We start from the raw sequence: 23,495 nt of genomic DNA, 5'->3' as shown, positions 1-23,495 counted from the left end.
AGTTTCGCCCGTGAGCTCCTTTAGGGCAGAGACCGTCGGGCGCATCTCTCTCCCCCGCCGGCCAGACAGAGGCTTAGATAAGGATTTTGCCTGGAATTGGCCACTTTGGGTTACTTTTTGACCCCTGACCTCGCCCCAAAGGGGGACTCAGGTGAGGGCCTTAGCAGGCGCCCGCCTCTCCCGCCCGCCCGTGAGCCTCGGTGCCGGCCCACGAGGGCTACGCCCACCCCACCGCCGTTCCGCAGAGGCGGTTGGCGCCCATGACCTCCGACCCCAGCCCCAAACCCCTCCGAGGTCACTGCCGTGGCCTCGCCTCCCCACCCCTGCGTCCCGCCCCCTCCCCGTGACGGGCACCCCCGCAGGCCAATGAACGAGCCGTATCCACCCCTCGGGTGGGGCCGAACGGTGACCAATCCCCGCTCAGTCGCCCGCCCGGGTCCAAAAGGTCCAATCATCAGCGGTGGAGGGGCGGGCCTCAGGGCGGGGCCTGCCGGATCAGCCAACGGGCGGGCACGTCGGCGCCACCGGGGGGCGTGCCCTGCGGCTGGGCGTGCGGCGGCGGCGGCGGCGCAGGGAGGGGGAGGGAGGTAAACAAGATGGCGGTGGCGTGTCGGGCGCGGAAGGGGGAGGCAGCCCGGGGCGCCCGCGAGTGAGGCGCGGGGCGGCGGCGGGAAGGCGGGCGCCGGCGGCTGCCGCCGCGGCTTTGGATGGACTGGGCCCCCCTCGCCGCTCCGCCTCCTCCACACGCGCGGCGGCCGCGGCGAGGGGGACGCGCCGCCCGAGCCCCGGCAGCTTCGGGAACCCCCCGGCCCGGCGCCTGCGGCCTGCGCCGCCTCGGCCGCCCGGAGTCCCGCGGAGCCCCCGCCGAGCCGCCGGCCCGCGACTCGGGCGCGGAGGGCCCTTGGGGCTGGGGCCGAGCCCGGGCGGACGTTCGCGGGGCGGGGGCTCGCCGGCCGGTTTTGGGGGCGCCCCGCGCCTCGGGGCCGGGGGAGGCCGCGCGGCTCGAGTCCTCGTGGGCGCCCGGCCCTGAGCTCAGCTGTTGGCGGCGGCGGCGGGGGCGCGCCCGGGAAGCCCCCAGCCCCTAGAGCGCTCGCCCGGCAGGCGGGAGGGCGATGCCCCCCGAGACGTCCGGATAGGCGGCGGCGGCTGAGCGCTCGTGCCCGGGACGGGCGGCAGGAGTACAGGGGCGTCGCCGGAGGAGCTTCCAGCGAAGTTTGTCTCCTCAGGTGTGCGGGTCCCGGGGGACAGCGAGCTGCGCGGACCCCTCGGCGTGCACCACGGGCCGGTGGGGATGGACGGCCCGGAGGATACTTCGCCCGGCCGCGTCTGTGCTTATCCGCGGGCCTGAGGTCCCCGGAGGATGACCTAGCACCGAGGATCCCCGGCCGGCCTCCCGAGGGCCCCGTGGACTAGCCGACCCCGCCGGGCCGCTCCCAGGCCCCGAGGCCAGGCGGCACCCGAACTGAGCCGCCCTCCCGGACGCCCGGCGCCCGCGGGCGCAGCAGGCCCTGCACCGGGCTCGCAGCCCGAACTGACGTTTAGTACAATCGTTTCCTTTGGAAGAAGAGTTTTTTCCTTTTGGGGGTTTTCGTTGCCTTTTTTTTTTTTTTTCCTTTTTAAAATTTTGGAGAAGGGAAGTCGGGACACAAGGAAGAACCGCTCGCCCCCAGAGGGGTACGGGCTCGCCGACGGGACGCCAGAGCGCTGGGTCCAGGATGGATGTGGTGGACCCGCAGCAGCTGGGCGTGTTCACGGAGGGCGAACTGATGTCGGTGGGCATGGACACGTTCATCCACCGCATCGACTCCACGGAGGTCATCTACCAGCCCCGCCGCAAGCGGGCCAAGCTCATCGGCAAGTACCTGATGGGGGACCTGCTGGGGGAGGGCTCCTATGGAAAGGTGAAGGAGGTGCTGGACTCAGAGACGCTGTGCCGGAGGGCGGTGAAGATTCTCAAGAAAAAGAAGTTGCGAAGGATCCCCAACGGGGAGGCCAACGTGAAGAAGTAAGTGGGGCTTGCAGGGGTCAGCCTCCGCGCCAGGCTGGTTGTTCCCTCTTCCTTCCTCCTCCCTTCCCTTTCTTCCTCCTATCTGTCCTTCCTCCTCTCCTCCCTTCCTTCCCCTTATTAAAACCTGAGCTGCCACGACAGCTCCCGTGTCCTCCATGCCAAGGGAAGTGTGGTTGGAAACCTGCATGAGGACTTTCACCCAGCCGGGGTCAGTTGCCGCAGCAGGACGCGGGTGTGTTTGGGCTTTTGGACGCTGGCTGACATGCCTGGGTAGCAGCACCCCTCAGCGCCACCTGTGTCTGTCCGCTTGGCCCTCCTGGCTGTCCAGGGAACATAGTTGCCCAGAGGAACCAGCTCGTGTGTGTTTGGGTCCAGAGAGTTTGTGTTCGACCGCCAGCAGGTTTTCAGCACAGTGTGTGGCCGTTACCAGGGCCAGACAGAATGTGATTTGTTGATCCTGTCGGAGGGAAACCCTGTGGTTGCCAAAACTAATGGTTTGTGCTGGCTTATCAGTCAGCAGGAGGCAAAGGCAGCCTTTTCTGGCTGGCCTGGGTTGTGGCACTGGAACTGTCCCCGGCTTAGGCGATGGCACCCTTCTCTAAGGGGGGAATCTGCTTTCTGTGCTGCCGTCCCCACATAGCGTGGACAACCTTACTTTTTCTACACACTTCTTCAGGCGCCCCCCTGGGCATCCAAGACGCATCTGGATCTGAGGCTGAGAAGCTCCTCCCAAGGGCGCTGGGGGTGCCCCTTCCTTATCGGTGTCAGACACTCTGCACCCGCCCTGCCCGGGCCTCTGCCGCTCTTTCAGTCCTCTTAACTTTTGAAATTTCACCTTCCTCTTCCAAGAAAGGACCTTATCGACCAGGCTAGACCTGGGACTGGTGGGGACACCCTGCAGGGGTGGACATGACCTTGGGAGGAGGTCCTGGGAGGGGCTGCTGCCTGTGTCAGCTCTCGCCTTTCTCCTTCCCAGGGGCCTGGCGGGCTCTCGCTCAGCCTGATTGGCATTTGGGCCGTGACGTCCACTTGGGCAGAAACCAGAGTGACACAGGCTCCAAAGTTATCACGTCGGGAGCCGGAACAGTCTACAGCCGGAACAGTCGGGTTTAAAATGGGACCAACTGGGAAGGCGGATGTGTTCCCATGAGAATTTTTAAAGTCTTAGTGCCCAATGTGGACACTCGTGGGAGGCGTGGCCAGGTGTCTTGGGGTGGTGGGTCAGTTCTCTGTGAGCTGGGGGTTGGGCAGGTCCTGGGGGCAGCAGGTGCACGGTGGGAGTGAAGGGGGCAGGGGCAGGGGCAGCAGGTGCCTTCCCAAGGGGCAGCCACAGCCTCATTCCCAGGAGTCAGGAATCCAGGTTTACATGCCGACTTCTGAGTCACTTTTCTCATTAGTCTAGAAGCACATGAGGGAGGGTGTGGACTTGGGCTGCCAGTTTTCGACCTCTGTTAGCTGTGTGGGCACCGAAGGGAGCTCTGCCTCCTGGGTGCCGTCTGGGAAGAGTTGCTCATGTCCACTCATGCTTGGCTGGTGGCATGGCCATCCTCAACTCCCAGGTCCTTGGCACCCACCCCTGGCTGGGAATGGTTCGCTGGTCTCTGTTCCTGCTGGCCCCAGCTGCTGGAGTGGAGTCAGCTTCAGGCCTGTTGTGTTCTGGTGCTGGTAGGACACATCTGAGGTGCCTGGGGAGCCAGCTGGGGGGCCTCAGGGTGCACAGCCGAATGAGGTGGCAGTGGGGCTGCCTGGCACCCTGTGTGCCTCTAGCCCCTTAGACTGTGTATCCAGTATGTGCACCGCCACTCCCTGAGGGGCTTGTCCTTTAGCACCCCAGTCCTGGTGGCCTTGCGCTCCCAGTGCCCAGGAGGAAGCCGTGGGAACCCCTGTCCTCTGGGGGTCTTCAGGGATAAACCCGCCCAGGGGGTCACCTTGCAGCAGCAGAGTTGAGAGGATTCAGTGTCTGCACACTAGCAGTGGTGCCTGGTCACCGGGGCCTGTGGCATCAGAGAGGATGTATCGGCCAGGGCCTGGTGTGTGTGGCTGGGGCACGATGTGTCCATGACGAAGGCACCATTCAGAACATGCAGTGTAAGTTTTGGCAAATACACATGCAAGGTCAGCGAGAGGACGCTTCACTGCAGACGTTGTCATTGGGACAAAACTGGACAGCAAGTGTCTGAGCCCCTGGGTTTCCTGGATGGTCAATGGAGGTCCCTAGCCTTCCTGTGAGCACCTGAAACTGCTGGGAGGTCCCCGAGGACATTGGTGGAGACAGGCCCGAGGGCTCTAAGGACTCCAGTCTCACCCCTGCCCAGCAGAAGAACAAGGGGGAGAAACTGAGGCCAGGAGAGTGGAGTGGTCAGTGGAACCTGGATTAGACTGTGCGCTGTGGCCACCGAGACCTTGAAATCAGCTGTAGGTTCTTGCTCAAGGACAGCGTTGGATTTCATCGGCTCAGTCCTGGACATGCAAGGGCTTTGCCTCTTGGGAGGCCCCTCATTGGAGTAAAGGGTGGGCCCTGTGTTGTCCTGTCCCCGTCTTTGGGGCCCAGAGGTTTGCAGCTGTGAGTTGGAAGCCACCATGCCCCCTTCACCAGCCCCCAGTGGGTGCTGCTGCGTGGACTTGCCTGCCCAGGAGGCCGGGTGTCCGCTGTCCCAAGTCCTAACTGGAGGCCTGAGGAGGTGCGGGTGGGGCCTGCGAGCTCTCAAAAGAAAAACAGGGTGTCCACTCCCAAGCCCCGAGATCCGGCCCACTAGCCAGCCTCACTGCCAGCCAGCTGCAGGGAAAAAGGCTCCTTTGTCTGTGAGAAGCTTAATAAACTCAACTCAAATTGTCCCTCTCGTAGTGGAGTCCGGCCTTCCAGTGCGTGTGGAAAGCTTTCTTCTGAGAGTGTGCCGTTGTGGGCCTTTGCCAGGGGGTTGTCGGGGGCAGAGTGAGGCAGCAGGCAGCCTCTCGTCTCCTCCTGTTCCTCCCTGGGAGGGCTGCCGGGCGGTCTGCCTTGTCACCTCTCGCTGGTGAAAACTAACAGTTGTTACTGTGAAGTAGGAAAGTACCAAAAAGCACCCGGACGTGCATGTCCCACCTTTTTCACCAACAAGCACTCACTGTGGGCAGGTAGTAAATGCACCCGGCCTGCGGGGTACACAGCTTCTCTACCCTGCCGTCACGGTGCAGTGGTAGCCGGGGCCACTATGGACGGCGTGGCTGCTGGCTCCGTGGCACCTCATTCAAGCATGCTGAAACTTCAATTTCGTATCATTGTTACCTCTCACAAAATATTGTTCTTTTATGTCCCCACTGCCCCACTGTTTAGAGATGCAAAAATCACTGTGTGCTCGTGGCCCAGCTCCGTCTTCTTGCCCAAGGGAGGACTGTCCCCATCCGTGAAATGCACCCCAGGCCTTTGCTCCCCCAAGGCCCAGCTGCGGTTTGTCCGACAGCTGTGGACGGGTCACCCAAACACTTGCTGTTTCAGAGAGTTACTTTGTGTGCATGCTGCATGACAGGTGGGCATGGCTGTGTCACCAGAAGTGGGGTTTCTGGGTCACAGGGAGCGTGTGTGTCTGATAAGCTGGTGTGGTGCTCAGGGGCGGTCCCCAGCCTCACCCGCCCAGAGTGCCCAGCCATGGCTGCCATAGCTCAGAGTGGCTCTGCAGCCTTTCTCCCTGGGGCAAGAGGTGCATCTTTGCCTGTGTCAAGTGTCATTTATAATGGGTGTGCACGGCCATTTGGGGAAGTGGTGTGGGGTAATGTGCTCAGCCCTCCAGGTGGCTCCCAGAACTGTGGTGTCGGGCGGCTGGCAGGAACAGCTTGCGCCTGTGCCTCTGTGCAGCCAGAGCCTCCCTGGCTGTGCTGCTGCCAGGGGCCCTGGGAGACATGACCATCTCCTGACGTTTCGCTGGAAGGTGGACAGCAGCTCAGTAGAGTGCGGGGTGAGGCTGGACACCACCTTTGCCTTGACTGGGGGACATTGGGATCTGGGTGGTAAATGATTCAGATTTTAGTATGTTGAGAACTGGAGCCCTGGACTTTGTCAGCTTTCATTCTCCCGGCAAACAGAACGGCCCAGGCAGCGTTTGTGAGCTTCCAGCCGCGTCAGGAGGGGTTCCACCAGGAGGCCCAGGCTGGCGGGCGCCAAAGGCAGCCAGCGAGGAGGCGAGGGTTTGTCCCCCTGTGCTCACCCATGCCGGCCACCACACTTGTGTGTCTTGTATGTGTCTATCCCTTGGCAGAGGGAGGCATGACTGTGAGATGAGGTGGGAGCCAAGGCTGGGGGGTGACGATCAGTTGCCTGGAGGTCTGGACTGGGCAGTCAGACATGCTGGGCGCACGGTGGGCTTTTGGTACTTCTGCCAGGCCAGGGCAGGTGTAGAATGCCGATTCCTCACCCAGGAGTCTAGGGCGCCGGCTGCAGCTGGCGTCAGGGAATCACAACAAAGCCGCCCGTATCCACATCCACCGTGTCAACTGAACCGGATTTGATTTTCTTTTAACAACTTCATTGGCATGTAATTCACACATCATAAAGTTCATCTTTTTGAAATGTACAATTCAGTGTCATTTAGTACATGGACAGAATTGTGCCATCATCATCTCTATCTAGTTCCAGAACATTTTTATCACCCACATGGGAACCCCATCCCCTCCCCAGCCCCTGGCACCCATGAATCCACGTCCCGTCTCTGTGGATCTGCCTGTTAGGGACATTTCATATAAATGGAGTCACACGCTGTGGCCTGTGTCAGAGCCTCATCCCTTTTCGTGGCTGAGTGATATTCCAATGTGTGGATGTACCACATGTGATTATCCACTCACGTGTTGATGGGCACCTGGGCTGTTTATACCTTTGGTGGAGATGAATCATGCTGCCGTGACACGCATGTGCAGGTGTTTTGTTGAACTGCACTTTGAGCTGCCTTCCCCTGGCTTCTGTCCCCTGGGTGCCTGGACAGCCTATGCCTTACTGCAGAAGCACCAGCAAAGACTGGGCCGCGGGATCTTGCTGTGTCCTTGGGTGGAGCCAGGGCAACACCCAGGAGCCTGCTCTCCTGGTGGCTCCTTCCTGTGTGGAGGGTTGCTGAGTGGAGGGGGGCTGTCCCAGGACTCCACGCCTTCCTGAGTGTTTTGTTTCTAGGTGGCTGTGGTGGCTGCTCCCCGCCCCTCTGCAAGCTTGAGTGGCTTTTATGACTCTGCTTCCTCTTTTCTCTCTGGTTAATCAACAAGTCACCTCCACGGCCCACCTTGCCTGGCAGCCTCATGGCAGGTCACCATGAGGAGCAGCCCAGCGTCCCTCCATGGTCCCTCCCTGAGTGGCTGGCAGGGGACCCGGAAGGCGCCGCTTCCGCTCTGCTCAGGAGCGCTTCCTGTGTCCTTGCCGAGGGCTTAGGTTTTCCTTCTTTAAATATTGTTTTTCTTACTTTTTTCTGGCCAGAGATGTAGTTCCTGTGTGAAACATTGAAAATACAGAGAAGATGGTGCAGACCCCCCTACAGCCCACACCCCCAGGCGGCTCCAGCCACACGTTCCGTTGTCCTCCTCCTGTGCGTTCTGTTTTGCATAGTTCAGATCATGTCAAAGGTGTGATTTTATAACCTGCATTTCCAGCTACTTCCTCTTTGTCCCTTTTGCACATAATCCTGCCCTCTGGCTCCGGAAGATTTCTCACTTGTAGAATTTGACATGGTATCCGGTCCTCTCTTGGTATAAACACTGTGATCTGCACTTTGCACAGAACGCTTTGGTCCCATTTAATGAAATCAGCGCGCAATCAACACACAGCTAGAGCGGACCAGCCCATTTGCAGAACGCAGATTCTATTTATTTTTTTTAGAAGAGAGTTTGTTGACGTCAGAGTGAGAGCATTAAGCTGTTGATTTGCAGAGGAAAGGGCACTGTCGTCTGCTTTTGCTTGGAATTCACTGGTGGGGTTTTTTTGTTTTTTTTTTGTTTTGAGACAGAGTCTCACTTTGTTGCCTGGGCTAGAGTGCCGTGGCGTCAGCCTAGCTCACAGCAACCTCAAACTCCTGGGCTCATGCGATCCTCCTGCCTCAGCCTCCTGAGTACCTGGGACTACAGGCATGTGCCACTATGCCCGGCTAATTTTTTCTGTATATTTTTAATTGTCCAGCTAATTTCTTTCTATTTTTTAGTAGAGATGGGGTCTTGCTCTTGCTCAGGCTGGTCTTGAACTCCTGAGCTTGAGCGATCCTCCCGCCTCGGCCTCCCAGAGTGCTAGGATTATAGGCGTGAGCCACTGTACCTGCCGGAATTCACTGGTGTTAACTTCTCTTGGAGATAAAGAACATTTGGGCCAAGGTGGGCGGATCGCTTGAGCTCAGGAGTTCGAGACCAGCTTGAGCAAGAGCAAGACCCCGTCTCTACTAAAAAATAGAAAGAAATTAGCTGGACAACTAAAAATATACAGAAAAAATTAGCCGGGCATGGTGGCACATGCCTGTAGTCCCAGCTACTCGGGAGGCTGAGGCAGGAGGATCGCTTGAGCCCAGGAGTTTGAGGTTGCTGTGAGCTAGGCTGATGCCACAGCACTCTAGCCAGGGTGACAGAGCAGGACTCTGCCTCAAAAAAAAAATAAAATAAAATAAAATAAAGAAAGAAAGAACATTTGGGGGTGGTTTTGCCGGACAGCAGTGGGGAGAGGCAAGAGGTCTGGTCCTGTGTTATCTCAGGGCCTGGGGATGCAGCAGGGCAGTGGCCTGTTGGAACTTTGGGGTGAGCTTGCCAGGGACTCCGGCTTGTAGGGGGGTCCCTGCGCCTGCTCTCAGCTTTGAAGCTGCCATGGTTTTGCTAGCGCTATGTCGGAGTCCAGGCCACCCGAGGCCGGATGGCCCCCCAGCCCTCGGGAGGGGGCTGGATATATCCAGATCCCCATTGTGTCAACAGACGTTTCAGTGCCATTAAAAGTACTGAAGTTGTCTCCAGGTGGAGAGAGGTCTGAGGAAGTTTCCAGAGCTTGGGCTCTGACTTTGTGAAGCCACAGTCAGCTCACGTTGAGGAATCTGACTGCGGTGGTGCTGGTCTGTGCCGGCCGTTTCTGGTCTCGTTTGGAGCTGGGGTCTATGTCAGTGTGGTGTCTCAGGGACCTGCTGATTATAACTAAGCTCTCATCCCACAAGCACGCCCTTCTCCCATGCGGTGTCTCGAATGCTCCTTTGCACACACTGAAGCCGCCCAGTGCAGTCCTCTAGGGCAGGTGCCCTGTACCTGTCTCTGAGCCCTGGTTGCTGGCCCAGGTAGGAGCTTAATGAGTGTTTATTTGGCCGAGTGAACAGCAGGCGCTGGAAAATGGTCTCTGAGAGGAGCCAGCTCTGGGGCTGCACCTGAGAGACCTGACCTGGTGCTGGGGGAGGGGTGCTTCGACTCACCCCCAGAGTCCCCAGAACAGCGTGAGGGCTGGCTGCCCTGCTGAATCTCGGAGGGGACAGAGAAGCCCTGACACTGCTTTGCTGGGGTGTCTCCTGCTTGTCCTTGGGCACCTTGGGAAGCAGAGTGGGGCAGGTGGCGGTGGTGTGTGGGTGCCTGTCCGCTGGAAGCCAGGAGGCTTGGGTTGGGGAGGGCAGGTGGTGCTTGAAGCCTGTGAAAGAGTGCTGGGCTGCTGGGAAGTGCTGGGTGTTCGTGGGCGGAGCTGGGAAGACATCAGGTGACTCCATGGACAGAGTGGTGGTCCTAAAGGTGGGTGGGGCTACCAGGGATTGGAGCGTCCTTGGAGTGTCAGAGCCACCGCATTGGATGTGGCCGTTGGACAGGGCAGAGGCCACTGAGCCAGGGCCTGGCCCAGAGGGGTGTCTGGAGACACTGTCCCATGAGTGACCCAGTGGCTGGGACTGGGGGCAGGGGCTGCGCTGGAGGGCAGGGCAGTGGGGGCTCCGGGAGGGCAGCAGGGATCACCTGGGCAATATCTGGCGACATCTGTTGTTGTCACGACTGGGAATGCTCCCAGCATCAGGAGGATGGAGGCAGGGACGATGCTCAGCACCTGCAGTGCCCAGGATGGCCCCACCCCAGAGAACAATCTGGCCCCAGTGTCCGCAGTGCCTAGGGGGAGACCCTGAGTTAATTATTTGGAAAAGAAACTAACTTCTGTTCACACTGGACACCAGAACAAACTCCCAGGGGCAGGTGGTGTAGACCAGATGGCCCCCACCTCCTGAGACTCCCTCCTCTTTCCCCACTCAGTGTCTGGGTTTTTTAAATTTATTTTTTATTTGAATAGGTTTAGGGGTATAAGTGGTTTTTGTTATATAGGTGAAATGTATAGTGGTGAAGTCAGGGTGGTTAGTGTTCCTGTCACCCAAATAGCACATGTACTCGATGGTAACTTGGGGTCCCCTCCACCGCCGCCTCAGCTTCCCTGGGTGTATCTAGGGAGTGGGGGGTGCACATCAGACGGCATTTTCCATGGCCCCTACTGGCCCAAGCTATCTCGGCACAGGGTTTGGGAACCTGCATGGTGGACCCCCGGGGAGGCCCTGCGCTTGGGGCTCTGGTCACTCTAGTCAGCCTGAACGGTGAAGGCAGGGGGCGGGGGGTTCCTTCTGTGCCTTGGTTTCCCCATGTGCAGAACGAGGGCTTGGGCAGCAGACACAGTGCTGGCAGGTGGTGCTTGCTGAGCCCGGGCCAGCTCCGAGATGTTCTGGGACCGAGGTCCTGCCTTTAGTGCAGGTGCAGCCTCCTGAGCACCCTGAGGGACTCGGGCCTCCAGCCTGCCGAGGACAAGCCTCTGCAGCAGCTTTTGCCTTCCTGGTGTCTGAGGAGGCTGCAGATGGGTTGAGCCCCTGGGTTGGCCTCGCTGTCCCCACTGTGTGGCTGAGGTTGTGCGTGGAACCTGGGGTGGGGGTAGGCTGGGCCCTTCCTTGGACAGGGGTGCTGGGGAGGCAGGCACAGTGGGCCCTGAGGGTCCGGTGACTGCCCTGGACCTCACTGAGAAGGGGTCACATCAGGGGGTGGGCTGGGGCTGTGATGGGTGAGAGGCAGGGTTATCCTTACTGCCCAGCTGCAGGAGCTGATGCACCTTCACGATGCAGATGTCCGGCGCTAATGGCCTTGCGTGTCCCAGTGGCCGGCCTCTGCCCCTCCTCTGGCCTGAGTGTCCCTGAGGTGGTGGGCACAGGAGCCCCTGAGACCAGGCAGCTGTGTCTGGGTCCCCTCTCTCAGCCCTGGCATCTGGGGAGGAGGCACCTTCCTGGGTGGGGGCCTCAGTGTCCATCTCTGGCCTGGCAGTGGCTCGAGGTCGTCTCCATCTGAAGACACAGCAGCCCAGCCCTGCCCTGCTATCTCCTCTGTGAAGCAAAGACACATCCTGCCTCCCACAGCTCCAGCGTGCGCTGCCATGGATGGGCTTGAGACCCTCCTCAGTGGCTCTCAGGGCCACAGGAAGCCCTGGGCGGTGAAGGGTGAATTGGGGCTGAGCCACAGAGCTTCTCAGCCCCGCCCGGGCCCACCATGCACTCTCTGGAGCAGCCCTTGCAGGCAGGAGGGAGCCTGCCCAGGTGGGCCCCAGGAAGCCATTGCCGTGTCCAGCCTGTCCCTTGAGTCCCCTTGTGGCCTGGGTGTCTGCCATGTTGTGATGCGGGCCTCTTGTGGGGCAGTGTCCCTCAGGGCTCCCTTCCCGTCACCCACCTCCCTCTTCCTCCCTCTTCCTCTCCCCTGGCTTCTCCACATCCAGCCCTAGCCGGGCCCTGGCGGGGCCCTGTTGCCTCTCTCTGAGGTTGCACTGAGTGCTGAGCAGTGTTGGAGCTACAGGTGCATGCACTGGGGCAGTGGTCAGAGTAGGCTTCCCAGAAGAGGTGGCCTTCTCATGGGGCCCAGCCCGCAGGGTGGGGCTGGGACATGCTGAGTGACAGGACACCCCTCCTCCACCCAGCTTTTTGTTTCATGCTTGGGCTTCCTGTTGAAGATTTAAAAAAAAAAAAATCAGCTGGGTACAGTGGCTCATGCCTGTAATCCCAGCACTTTGGGAGGCACATTCAGAGTACTGCATGAGGCCAGGAGTTCAAGACCAGCCTGGGCAGCTTAGCAAAACCCTGTCTCTATAAAAAATTAGCTGGGTGTGATGGCACCTACCTATAGTCCCAGCTACTCGGGAAGCTGAGGCAGGAGGATCACTTGAGCCCAGCAGTGAACTATGATCGTGCCACTACTCTCCAGTCTAGGCCACAGAGTGAGACCCATCTCTAAAAAAAAAGAATCTTCGTTGAGATGCAGTTCACATACTATGCAGCTCACCCATTTATAGTCGACAGTTCAGTGGTATTTAGTACATTCACACTGTTATGCAACCACCCCCTCTCTCTAATTCTAGGACATTCTCATCACCCTAAAAGGAAGCCCCTTCCCCATCAGCAGTCACTTTCCAGCCCCTCCGCAGCCCCTGGCACCCACAAATCCATGTCCCGTCTCTGTGGCTCTGCCTATTCTGGACATTTCATATAAATGGAGTCACACGCTGTGTGTCCTTCTGTGTCTGGCGTCTCTCACTGAGCACGATGTCCTCAAGGTCCATCCACACTGTGGCCTGTGTCAGAGCCTCGTCCCTTTTCATGGTTGAGTGATAGTCCAGTGTATGGATGCACCATGTTGTGGGTTTTTTTTTGTTTGTTTTTTCATTTGTCCACGGATACTTGGGCTGTTTCCACCTCTTGGCTGTTGTGAATGGTGGTGCTATGAACACCCACATACAGGTTTTTGTGTGGACATATAATTTTGTCCTTTGGGTGCATACCTGGGAGTAGAATTGCTGGATCACAGGTAAGTTGTCTTTAACTTTTGGAGGAATGCCTGGCTGGTTTCCTTGTCTACCTACTGGGTTTGAGGGCTTCACTGCTGGTCACTTTGTTTGGAGAAATGAAGCGTCTGTGTCAGGGCAGCTAGCCGCAAAGTGGGAACTGCTGTGTGGCCTGCTGGGCCCTGCATACTGGCCGTTGTCACAGGTGGCAGGCATGGCCAGTGCCTGGCGGGCCGGGGTGCTGCAGCGTCTATCTCTGGTGCTTCCCTTCCTTCCATACCCTCTCCCGTGGGCGGCGCCTCTGGTCACCCGCGGCTCTCCCAAGGTGCCCTGGGAGAGGGGCCTATGGAGGAGTCGAGCAGGAAGGAGTCTTGGGAGAGTGCAGGGCAGGGCTGGCATGGCCTGGCTGAGCCGTGTGGTGGACCCATCGGGGGCCCACATGTAGCCCTGGCTCCCACACACAGTGGGTGCTTCATCTGTGCTGCCATCACAGTGGCCTTCTCACGAACAAACTGTTTATTGTTGGTTAAAAAGTGTAGAGAGGCCGGGCAAGATGGCTCACGCCTGTAATCCTAGCACTCTGGGAGGCTGAGGCAGGAGGATTGCTCGAGGTCAGGAGTTCGAGACCAGCCTGAGCAAGAGTGAGACCCCGTCTCTACTAAAAAAAGAAAGAGGCCGGGCGCGGTGGCTCACGCCTGTAATCCTAGCACTCTGGGAGGCCGAGGCGGGTGGATCGCTCGAGGTCAGGAGTTCAAGACCAGCCTGAGCAAGAGTGAGACCCCGTCTCTACTAAAAATAGAAAGAAATTATATGGACAACTAAAATATATATATACAAAAAATTAGCCGGGCATGGTGGCGCATGCCTGTAGTCCCAGCTACTCGGGAGGCTGAGGCAGTAGGATCGCTTAAGCCCAGGAGTTTGAGGTTGCTGTGAGCTAGGCTGACGCCACGGCACTCACTCTAGCCCAGGCAACAGAGTGAGACTCTGTCTCAAAAAAAAAAAAGAAAGAAATGATCTGGACAGCTAAAAACATGTATAGAAAAAAATCAGCCAGGCATGGTGGCACATGCCTGTAGTCCCAGCTACCCAGGAGGCTGAGGCAGGAGGATCGCTTAAGCCCAGGAATTCGAGGTTGCTGTGAGCTAAGCTGACGCCACGGCACTCTAGCCTGGGCAACAGAGTGAGACTCTGTCTCAAAAAAAAAAAAAAAAGGCATAGAGAGCATCCAGATTGTGTTGTCCCTTTCCAAGGCCTCCCTGGGGCCTGGCAGATGGGAGGTACCGCCTGCCTGGCAGAGCTGCCAGCCTGGGCCGTCTGCAGAGCCGCCCTGGGTCTCCTGGCCCCGGCCGGTGACTGAGTGAACCAGTTGCTCCTCCCCCAGTGGTGGGAGCAGGAGTCCTGTGTCCCCAGGGGGGCAGCCCCTGCTGTGCCTGTGTCAGGGCCCTGGCTTGGAGGCCAGGCCCTGTGGGCTGTCATCACTGACGCTGGGGTCAGCTGACACCCTGTCCTCCCCGTTCCAGGGAGATTCAGCTCTTGAGGAGGTTACGGCACAAAAACGTTATCCAGCTGGTAGATGTGCTGTACAACGAGGAGAAGCAGAAGATATATCCTTTCCTGAGTCGTGGCCTGGGGCGGGCAGGGCGTCTGTTTGTCCCGTGAGTGGCCCTGAACACGCAGGAGCAGTGGCCGTCATCCCTCAGCTCCTCAGAAATAGCTGATTGCAGCCATTCTGCAGCCCATTGCAGACCTGCCTTCTGGGGCCTTGGGGCTCTGGTTCCCTCCCAGATAAGATCCAGTGCTGTTTCCTGGGTCACATTGGTAGTGTGCCCTGTGCCACGGGCCAGCACCTCCACACGGGCCCAGAGCAAGAGCCCAGAGGTGAGTTCCTGGGTCTCTGGCATGAAGGACTCACCATGTGGGTCGTGGCTGTCCCACGTTGACCCCTGAGCCTGTTTGGGGGCGTCGAGAGGCACTGTCCTCTGCCCGTGGGCAGGGCGGGAGTAGTGAGTCACCCTGCAGGAATGTGGTGGCCTCCGGGGCCCTGACCTTTGCTCCAGGGAGTCTCCCGGGCAGGGTGGGCTCTGGTCCTCTGTGGGCACTGACTGGCCCCATGACAACCCTCCCAGGCCTCCCCTGTGGGCCGTGGCATTTGACCTGGGGTTGCTGGGTGTGCGCTGTGCCTGAGGGCAGTGCAGAAGGCCATGGATGCGGTACTAAGGGCCCTGGACCCGCCTCAGCTTGAGGCCCTCGCCATCCCGTGCCCTCCGCCCTGGTTTGTGGAGGTTGTTTCACCAGCCCTGCCGCTGCGGGGCCAGGCCTCTTGGCAGGCGGATGGGGGCCCTGCCTGCTGCACATGGTTTCCTTAGCGCTGCACGTATATGGTGATGGAGTACTGCGTGTGTGGCATGCAGGAGATGCTGGACAGTGTGCCCGAGAAGCGGTTCCCGGTGTGCCAGGCACACGGGTGAGTACTGCGGGGTGTGCCCCAGGCTGGGGGATCCATTCCCATGTTCAGGCTGGGTTTTCTGATAATCACTGAAATGAAAGCTCAATTCTTTAGAGTTGAGTTTTGGGGACCCCAGTTTGTGGTATCCATAGCCAAGCTGCTACAGAGACACCTGCTGTGGGCCCCACTGCCCGTGGCCAAGGGCTCCCTCCCCCAGGAAGCCCCTGACAACTGCCTGCCGGCCTGATGGGCCCCCAGGGACAGGGAGGGGGCTCCCTGGTCTAGGAAGATGTTGGGGTGCAGCTGGCCTGTGGCAGGTGGCAGAGTTAGGTCAGCGGGTAAGCCTGGGGTTCCTGGCCTGGGCGGGAGTCACCCCAGCCTTGTGGGGCCCAGGTGGGCCCAGCCTTTCCTCTTGTTTCTTCGAGGTCTGTGTGTCTACAAAGGGGCCCCTGTGAGGTTTGGGGAGACCCCGGGGCAGGCCAGCAGCAGTAGGGGCGTCCCAGCTGTGGTCAAGTGTGCATGCCTCTTGCAGGTACTTCTGCCAGCTTATCGACGGCCTGGAGTACCTGCACAGCCAGGGCATCGTGCACAAGGACATCAAGCCTGGCAACCTGCTGCTCACCACTGGCGGCACACTCAAGATCTCTGACTTGGGCGTCGCTGAGGTAGGTGCTCCTGCCGCCGTGGGGCTTGGGTTAGGTGCCCTCCTGACGCTCCCTGACGACCGTGTGGCCCTGCCCAGGCTCTGCACCCGTTCGCCGTGGATGACACCTGCCGGACCAGCCAGGGCTCCCCGGCGTTCCAGCCGCCCGAGATTGCCAACGGTCTGGACACCTTTTCTGGCTTCAAGGTGGACATCTGGTCGGCGGGTGTCACACTGTAAGTATCCTAGACCCTGGCCCCCGCCCCCAGCGCATAAGCATGCTTGGCCTCGAGGGACCCATGGGGTGTGGGATGGCCAGGAGTCCAGAACCTCCCCTCGCCCAGCTGTCCTTGGGGCAGCCACAGGTGGGCCTGTGATCAGTTTCATGGAGACATGAGTCACATACTGCATGGTTCACCCTCTCAAAGGGTTCAGTCTCTCGGACGTTGGCACGTTCACAGAGCAGCGTAGCTGTCCCCTCCACCTCATCCCAGAGCCCGCGGGAGGGCCTATACCAGCGGGCCCTGGCCATGCTCCCCTCCCCGCACTCTCTGCGTGGGGTGAGTCGTGACCTCCACCCATGTGAGGCAGCCTATCGGAGCCCACAGAGCCCTCCTCTGGTGGCCGAGCCAGGGGCTCTGTCCCTGAGGCCTGAGCTGGGGCTCCGAGGGTGCCACAACCCTGACACTCTCTCCTCCTTCCCCTGGAAACGAAGCTACAACATCACCACTGGCCTGTACCCATTTGAAGGCGACAACATCTACAAGCTGTTTGAGAACATCGGGAAGGGCAGCTACGCCATCCCAGGCGACTGTGGCCCCCCACTGTCTGACCTGCTGAAAGGTAGGCCTGGCGCCCCTCTTGCTCCACTGCTCCCCCGCCCCCCGGGCCTGGTTTGCTGGTTCTCTGCCTGCCTGTGGGCCCTTTGTTCACCCCATTTGAACCCTACACCTTCCAGGAAGCTGGGCAGGATCTGCCAGGCCTCTGCCTGCTGCATTTCCCGGGCGGGCAGCAGGTGGCGCTGGCCACCTGGCCTCCGTACACGCAGCCATGTTTATCCCTCACCTGTGCCTGTTGGGCCCACCCTAGCTTGGAGTTGGCCAACGCACATGTGCAGCCTCTCAGGCTGTGCCCACCCCGTGGGCCTGGTGGGTTGACATGCTGCACCTGGGCACCTGCTTGTTGTCTCTGGCAGGGCAAGGGCGGGCAGGTGAGTGGGCAGTTGATGGCAGTGGGGCTCGCCTGGTATCAGTGCTGACTGGTTTTCTGGTCTCTGTCCAGGGATGCTGGAGTACGAGCCTGCAAAGAGGTTCTCCATACGGCAGATCCGCCAGCACAGGTGAGCAGCCGACTCCGCAGACACATGGGAGGCTGGGGTCCTGTGGGGTCACCACCGACCGTGGCCCCCTGGGGCCAGCCAGGTGAACATCTGGGCTGAGTGGATGCCAGAGTAGGTTCTTATGGGGATGCCAGGGGTGGGGTGCAGCGGGGCTGGACGTGCAGTCCCCCATCCCTCTCTGTCCCCTGACCGTGTGCACTGTCTGTAGCTCTGTGGGGCCACCGGGGTCAGTGCCCACTGAGCCTGGGGTCTGGGTGTGAAGGTGTGTGTGCCATCCCTGCCCCAGGCCTGGAGACACACAGGGGAGAGGCAGGCGAAGCCTCATCCCTTCCCTTCCTCCTGGGCCTTCCCTGCCACAGCACGTGCCCAGGGTGCTGCCTCTCCGCCCTGGGCCCCAATCACTCAGCCCTGGGAGCTCAGGACCCTCTGCTGGGGGCCTTCAGGGCCCCCCTCCCCAGCTGCCTGCCCATGAGCAAGGGTACCTGGTGCTGACTTGGGTCAGGGGACCCATGGGAAGCTGGGGAGCAGCCAGGTAGGGCATGGGTTTGAAGAAATTTTCCCAGGGGTATCTTGGAAGTAGATAGGGCCTGGGCCTGGGATAGTGAGTCTCATGTGGGACCACCAGGGAGGGCATCACTCCTGGCCTGCAGCTGGCTCAGTCCCAGGCAGCTGTCCAGCACAGGAGCAGGAGCTCCAGGAGGCGTGGGCGGGCAAGGTGGCTGTCTTCTGCCAGCTCCCTGGACTGGGGCGTGGCCACCAAGGCCCCTCCTGCCTGCGCCTTCTGCCTCCTGGCTGGGTGGTGGGTCAGGCTGGTTGGGCCAGGGATCACGGTGGCATGTTTCAGGGTTTGTGGGGATGGCAGCTGAGCCCCCTGGGTCTCAGGCCTCTCCTAACAGCTGAGGGATGGGGGCAGTGCAGACCTAGGTGACCCATGGGCCGCCTCCCAGGAAGGGGCTCCTCGAATGGTCTTTTGCTGTGGCAACCTATGGCCTCTGTGTGGGTGAGCTGAGGGGTTGGGCACAGAAAGCACCTTAGGCTGGGCAGGGGCAGGGAAGGGCTGCATGGGCCTCAAGCATGCCGGTCTGGCCCCATCTGTGCTGGGTCAGCGGGGTGGGGCATGAGCTGAGCCCAGGTAGGGTACCCAGGGCCACTCATGGTGTGGGCTCTGGTCCTGCATCCTGGTGGCCTGCTTGCTCCTGGGAGAGCTGTGGCAGATGGGACCGGGTTGGAGAAGCGTCTGGGGACTACAGAGGCCTCAGGTCCCATGCACACGGCAGGCCCAGTGGTGACCAAGTTGCCGGGCCCTGCCAACCAGCCCCCCACACCCATCCTAACGGGCTTCACCACTGCTGGGCTCTTGCAGCTGGTTCCGGAAGAAACATCCACCGGCCGAAGCGCCAGTACCCATCCCGCCCAGCCCAGACACTAAGGACCGGTGGCGCAGTATGACAGTGGTACCATACCTGGAGGACCTGCATGGTGGGGATGAGGATGAGGACGAGGACCTCTTTGACATCGAGGACGACATCATCTACACTCAGGACTTCACGGTGCCCGGTGAGTTGACAGGGGCTGCACCTGTGTGTGCTGAGCCGTGAGGAGCCCCTGCCTGCCCGGCCATGCTGGCTCAGCCTGGACGTCCTCTTGGAGCAGAGTGCCTGCCTGTCCACTGCGGATGGGTCTGTTCCTGGTGGCAGATCCTACTCCCCAAAGGCCTCCACTAAGTGCAGCCCACCTACACTCGGGGGTCCGTGGGCACGCAGCCCCAGACAGCCAACCCAGTGCCTCCTGCCATCCTTCCTGGCCCAGGTTCCAGCAGGAGCAGGTGGGGGAGCTCGAAGGGCATAGGGCGGGGGCTTCCTGCTGTTTCCTCTCGGGCTGTGAGAATTGGGGTGCGGGGGACCCCTCAGACACTGACCTGAGGGAGGGTCCAGTGGCCCACCCTCTCGGCTGCCAGAGGCCGCCTGCAGGCGCTAACCGCCACCGCCCTTGCTTCCCCAGGTGACGAGGAGGCAGCTGAGGCAGGGCTTAGCGAGCATCCGGGCGCCCAGCAGAGCCAGTGCTCAGACCTTCCTGGAGAGGAAGCCCAGGTGGCCAGCACCGCCACAGTGCCTGAGGAGGAGCGGCAGGCCTTAGTGTAGTGGCAATCACAGGCACCCACTCCCCTGTCCACCCCTCCTCAAGTGGCCCAAGTGGCCCAGCCCCTCCCTCAGCTCCCGGTTTTGTTCTGTCCACCCCAGGTCGGTTTGTGCAGGTTCTGTGATAAAGCTTTGCCTGCTGTATGTGCAGATGGATACTTGTGGCTTGGGCCGCCGGTCAAGGAGGCTTCTGTCTTACTGCAGAGGCTGGTGCAGGGCTGGTGGGCAGGCGAGAGATCAGGCCCCCAGCACAGAGGCACAACTGCTAGACTGGGGAGGGTCCCAGCACATCAGGGGCCCTTGGGGAGCCCGGCCTCCCCCTCCCCAGTACAGCCAGCCCCACCCTACAGGGTGCCCCCCAGCGGCCCAGCAGCACCTGGCACTCCCGTCCCTGCTGAGGCTCACTTCCTGGCAGCCATGCCCCGAGGCAGAGCAGGGGGCTCCTGTGGTATGTGCCACTGGGCACCCATGTCTGGGGCCTCAGCCCACCCCTTCCCTGTGGAGTCCCGGGGTGTCCTGGGAAGTGCGGCGTGTGGGATGGTGCCATCCCTGGGCGTGTCCACCTTGAGACCCCCATTGGTGCCTGTTGTCCATCAGGCCCTGAGTCTGAGGTATCTGCCTCTCAGAGCAGTGGCACCCTGTGATGGGGTGGGCGGGGGAGACCTGGCTGGCCCCGTCCAGCCCCAGAGCATTTGCTGGGACATGGACCGCACACTGACCCCACAGCAGCCCCTTCATGCCGGGGCCCCTGGCCAGGGGCCAGCACCCGCTGAGGGGCCTGGGCCCATGTGAGCCCTGAGCTGCCCCGGGAGGAGGTGGAGGCTGGGCTGCTTTTCCCATGACCCCGGTGACCCCATGTGGCTGGCAGGGAAGGCAAGAGGGGTGACCCAGCACGAGGCCTAGGACGCACTGGGGTAGACAGTTCCCATCATGCTTTCAGCTGCCCTGGACAGGTGTGAGAGCTGCCTCTCTGAGCCCAAGCCACATCCCTAGGCTGGGAAAGTCCCTGCCAGAAGCAGGACAGCTGCCCCGGGGGCCAGTGGTTTGCCCACTAGCGGCTCCCCTCAGGGTGGGGTCCCAGGCCACTGGTGGGGCAAAGGTCTGGGGCAGACGAAGGGGTGGTACCCTCGTATGGGCAGGTCCCAAGGGCTCTGCCCACTGGCGTGGAGGGCCACTGGGTCCCTCTTGCATCCAGGCGGCCCCATCTGACTGGGGCACAGGGCCCCCACACTTGCTTCAGTGGAGACCGAGTGGCTGTGAGCCCAGGCCTGAGAGTAGAGGTGGTGCTTCCTTACCGAAATGTCTTTCTAAAGCCAGTGGCTTCCCATGCACCTGGGTGGGTTACAGAAAGTGCTGGAAGCCACTGAGTCAGGCACTGGCCCCTTTGTGGGGAGGAGGGCTCTGAGTTGGGCTCTTAAGAGCTGCCAGGAGGTCTGCGAGGGGCACGGCAGGCCGACGCGGAGTCGGTGACTGTTCTCGACTGAGCAGTGTCGGCTCCCGGTGGTGGGCAGGGCACATGGGCTGTCTGTGTCCTGCAAGCTTCAAACCCCTTGTGAGGACAGTGTCCTCTGGATAGGGTGCAGGTCGGCAGCCTGCAGGAGCTGGGGGGCCGCTGTAAGGCCGAGCTCCTCATCCCCAGCCGGCCTGTGCTGGCGTCTCGCACGCCGGGCCGGAGCCTGGCCCTCCTGTGTCCTCACAGGTGAGTGCTGAGGCTCCTGTGTCCCAGGATGCATGGGCGTGCAGGACAGGTGGGTGAGCATGGGCTGGGGCTCACCCTGGCCAGCCTTCCTCTCCCTAGACGGGAACCCCACGGGGGGGCCCCTGCAGGTGCAGCAGTCTGGGCGGAGGGGATCATTCCTGTAGGCCGCCAGTGGGAGATGCAGCCCCTGGGTTCTCCCAGAGCCACCAAGAGGTGGCATTTCAGGTGGGAGAGGACCTGGGCCTGTCAGGGGGCAGGCACAGCCTGGGCAGATCTGGGGTGAGTCCCCATGCTGGGTGGGGCAGGCCTGGCCCAGGGGTCCCTGGGAGGTGCCCCCGGCTCAGGCCACACTTGCCATTTCCCTTCTAGGACAGGTCCCTGAAGAGGAGGTCAGTCAGAATGGACAGAGCCGGGGCCTGCCCAAGGCCGTGTGCATGAATGGCACAGAGTCAGCACAGCTGAGCACCAAACCCAAGGCCGAGTGCCGGGCTGGGGCCTCCAACCCCACCCGCAAGGCCTACTCCGCCAGCAGCAAGATTCGCCGGCTGTCGGCCTGCAAGCAGCAGTGAGGGTGGCCACCTGCAGGTGGGACACGGTGGGGCCCGGCCGGTGGGGGTTGTGGGGACACCACTTGGTTGCTGTCATTCAGCTGTGGGCACTGCCAGCACCCAGCCAAGCTGCAATCACAGCAGTCACCGTCACGGCAACCGCTGATGGGGCAAAGTCACACTGTGGCCACAGCCAGTTCCGCTGTTCACAGTGCCTGGTCTGGGCTGGCATGTCAGTCACTGGGGCCCGTGCAGCGTCGTGGCGGGACCCTACTGGGTATCATGTCCGTCCTCACGCAGCCCATGTTATGGTAGTGTCTAGGATAGGGGGAGGTCACTTTGCACAGGACACCAGCTACCCAGCTGGCCTGGAGCTGTGGCGGGCTGCCTGCCTCCCAGGGGACCCCTCCCAGCTGCAGCAGCACCTGTGCTCTGCCCAGCCACCCACTCCCCATACCCCAGCTGCTCCCAGGAAAGGGTTGTACTGGACTCTGCCCAGAGGCTTTGAGGCAGCTGCATGGGTGGGCGGTGGGGAGGCCCCTGGGGAGCCGGGCCATTTGCCGGGGTCTGGCTGAGGCTGTCACCCTGGACGCTGCCCGGGCCCTCCCTGGACACCTCCCACCTCTGCCCCAGCCTGGCATGGGGGGCAGGCAGGCCCCAGGAAACCCTGTCTCCTCCTGAGTATGTGGGCAGTGGGGTGAGGGCCCCGCTCAGCCACATCCCCTCTCCCAGGCAGCTGGGGTCACTGCTTGAGTCACACAGCTGCTCCCCCAGGGGTGCCTCCCAGTGCTTATCTGCCTGCATCAGAACCAGCCAGGCTGGGTGGGAAACTGCTTCGGGGGAGGCCCAGGCCCTGCTGAAAGACCATACTTAATTTCCTCGGGCGTGGCTCAAGGGTGGCCTTCCCTGGTGCCTCCTGCCCCGTGAGGGCCCAGGAGTCTGGCAGCCCGTGTATGGGCCTCAGTTTCCCCACCCTGCCAGCAGGCCTGTGGGCAAGGCCTGCCTATCGGGGATGGGGAGGTCTGGGTGCCCAGAGTGACCCATCCTCTCCTGCCCTCCTGCCTGCAGCCTGTCTCAGGAGCCCCCACCGGTGCCTGGGCTGGCGCCTCAGTCTTCCTGCGGACTCCGGCCGCTGCCCGCCTGAGAAGGCCGCCACACCTCTGTGCCGACGGCTGCTCAGGACCAGGAGCCTCCCAGAGGGCCAGGTGGGAGGACAGCAGGGACGGGGCTGGCCCTCCCCTCGGCGGTCTGCACACAGCACTGCTCAATGGCCACATACAATGGACTTTGCAATCCTGTGCAGAGCCTCCTGGGCAGGGAGGGAGAGGCCCGGCCTTTGCGAAGCACTTTATGTTTAGACTACTGGCCCTTCACCACCCCTCCCTGGTCTGTCTCACTGCTACGCTAGGGCGCCACACCTAGTGACCACAGCCACAGAGAAGCCGGTGTGGGGCCTCCTGTCACCGCCATGCATGCAGAACCGCCCAGACGGAGCCAAGTGGCTGCCTTGTTTTTGTTGTTTGGTTGGTTCCTTTTTTTTTAAGAAAAAATAAAACAGGTGGATTTGAGCTGTGGTCGTGAGGGGTGTTTGGGAATTGTCGGGTGGCACGGGGGGCAGTCAGGTTGGGGACCCTTGTCCCCCAGGCATGGGCTGGCCTGCGGCAACCAGTGGACGATGTGCGGGTCTTGGTGGCGGACGGTGGACCTGGGCCAGGGCCAGCAGGCACAGTTGGGTCTCCAGCCTCCCTCCTGGGGCTTCGTGGCCGGACCCCAGGCCCTTTATCCCCCAAGGCCAGGGGCTCTTGGGTCCCCAGAAAAAACCCAGAGCGAGCGAGAGTATGCAGTAAATATTTATAATCAACCAGAAAACAAAAACACAACAAGAAACTCCATCACCGGATGGTACAGACTGGGCACGAAGCGTCGAGGG

At 61.1% G+C, this 23,495-nt stretch overlaps 2 protein-coding genes across 4 annotated transcripts in view; both read left to right on the top strand.

Annotated features, from left to right (window-relative positions):
• Positions 1 to 23,495, top strand: part of GPX4 (glutathione peroxidase 4) — a 169,321-nt gene that overhangs the window by 67,599 nt on the left and 78,227 nt on the right. The window lies entirely within an intron of this gene.
• STK11 (serine/threonine kinase 11) lies at positions 1,378 to 23,485 on the top strand. Of its 2 annotated transcripts, XM_069481031.1 has the most exons (10): positions 1,378 to 2,005; positions 14,273 to 14,356; positions 15,127 to 15,216; positions 15,731 to 15,863; positions 15,941 to 16,077; positions 16,557 to 16,684; positions 17,123 to 17,180; positions 18,544 to 18,737; positions 21,387 to 21,602; positions 22,634 to 23,485. In XM_069481031.1, the coding sequence occupies exons 1-9, from the start codon at positions 1,716 to 1,718 to the stop codon at positions 21,584 to 21,586; spliced, it is 1,314 nt and encodes a 437-aa protein (XP_069337132.1). In that variant the 5' UTR covers positions 1,378 to 1,715; the 3' UTR covers positions 21,587 to 21,602; positions 22,634 to 23,485. The 2 variants fall into 2 exon arrangements, with proteins under 2 accessions (XP_069337132.1, XP_069337124.1); XM_069481023.1 differs by lacking the exons at positions 21,387 to 21,602; positions 22,634 to 23,485 and adding an exon at positions 19,182 to 19,663 and having other exon boundaries at positions 1,606 to 2,005.

Source organism: Eulemur rufifrons, chromosome 2, assembly GCF_041146395.1.
Source record: "Eulemur rufifrons isolate Redbay chromosome 2, OSU_ERuf_1, whole genome shotgun sequence".
NCBI classification, from domain to species: Eukaryota; Metazoa; Chordata; class Mammalia; order Primates; family Lemuridae; genus Eulemur; species Eulemur rufifrons.
Note: the sequence above shows the minus strand (reverse complement) of the source record. Positions and strands in the feature narration are given on the sequence as shown.

What these genes read in the sequence shown, in the direction of transcription:
- STK11 (XM_069481031.1), top strand. Translation starts at nt 1,716, where the DNA reads ATGGATGTGGTGGACCCGCAGCAGCTGGGCGTGTTCACGGAGGGCGAA. An exon ending in CCGGTGTGCCAGGCACACGG is followed by an intron (nt 15,217 to 15,730) that starts GTGAGTACTGCG and finishes TGCCTCTTGCAG; the next exon opens with GTACTTCTGCCAGCTTATCG. An exon ending in ACTGTCTGACCTGCTGAAAG is followed by an intron (nt 16,685 to 17,122) that starts GTAGGCCTGGCG and finishes GTCTCTGTCCAG; the next exon opens with GGATGCTGGAGTACGAGCCT.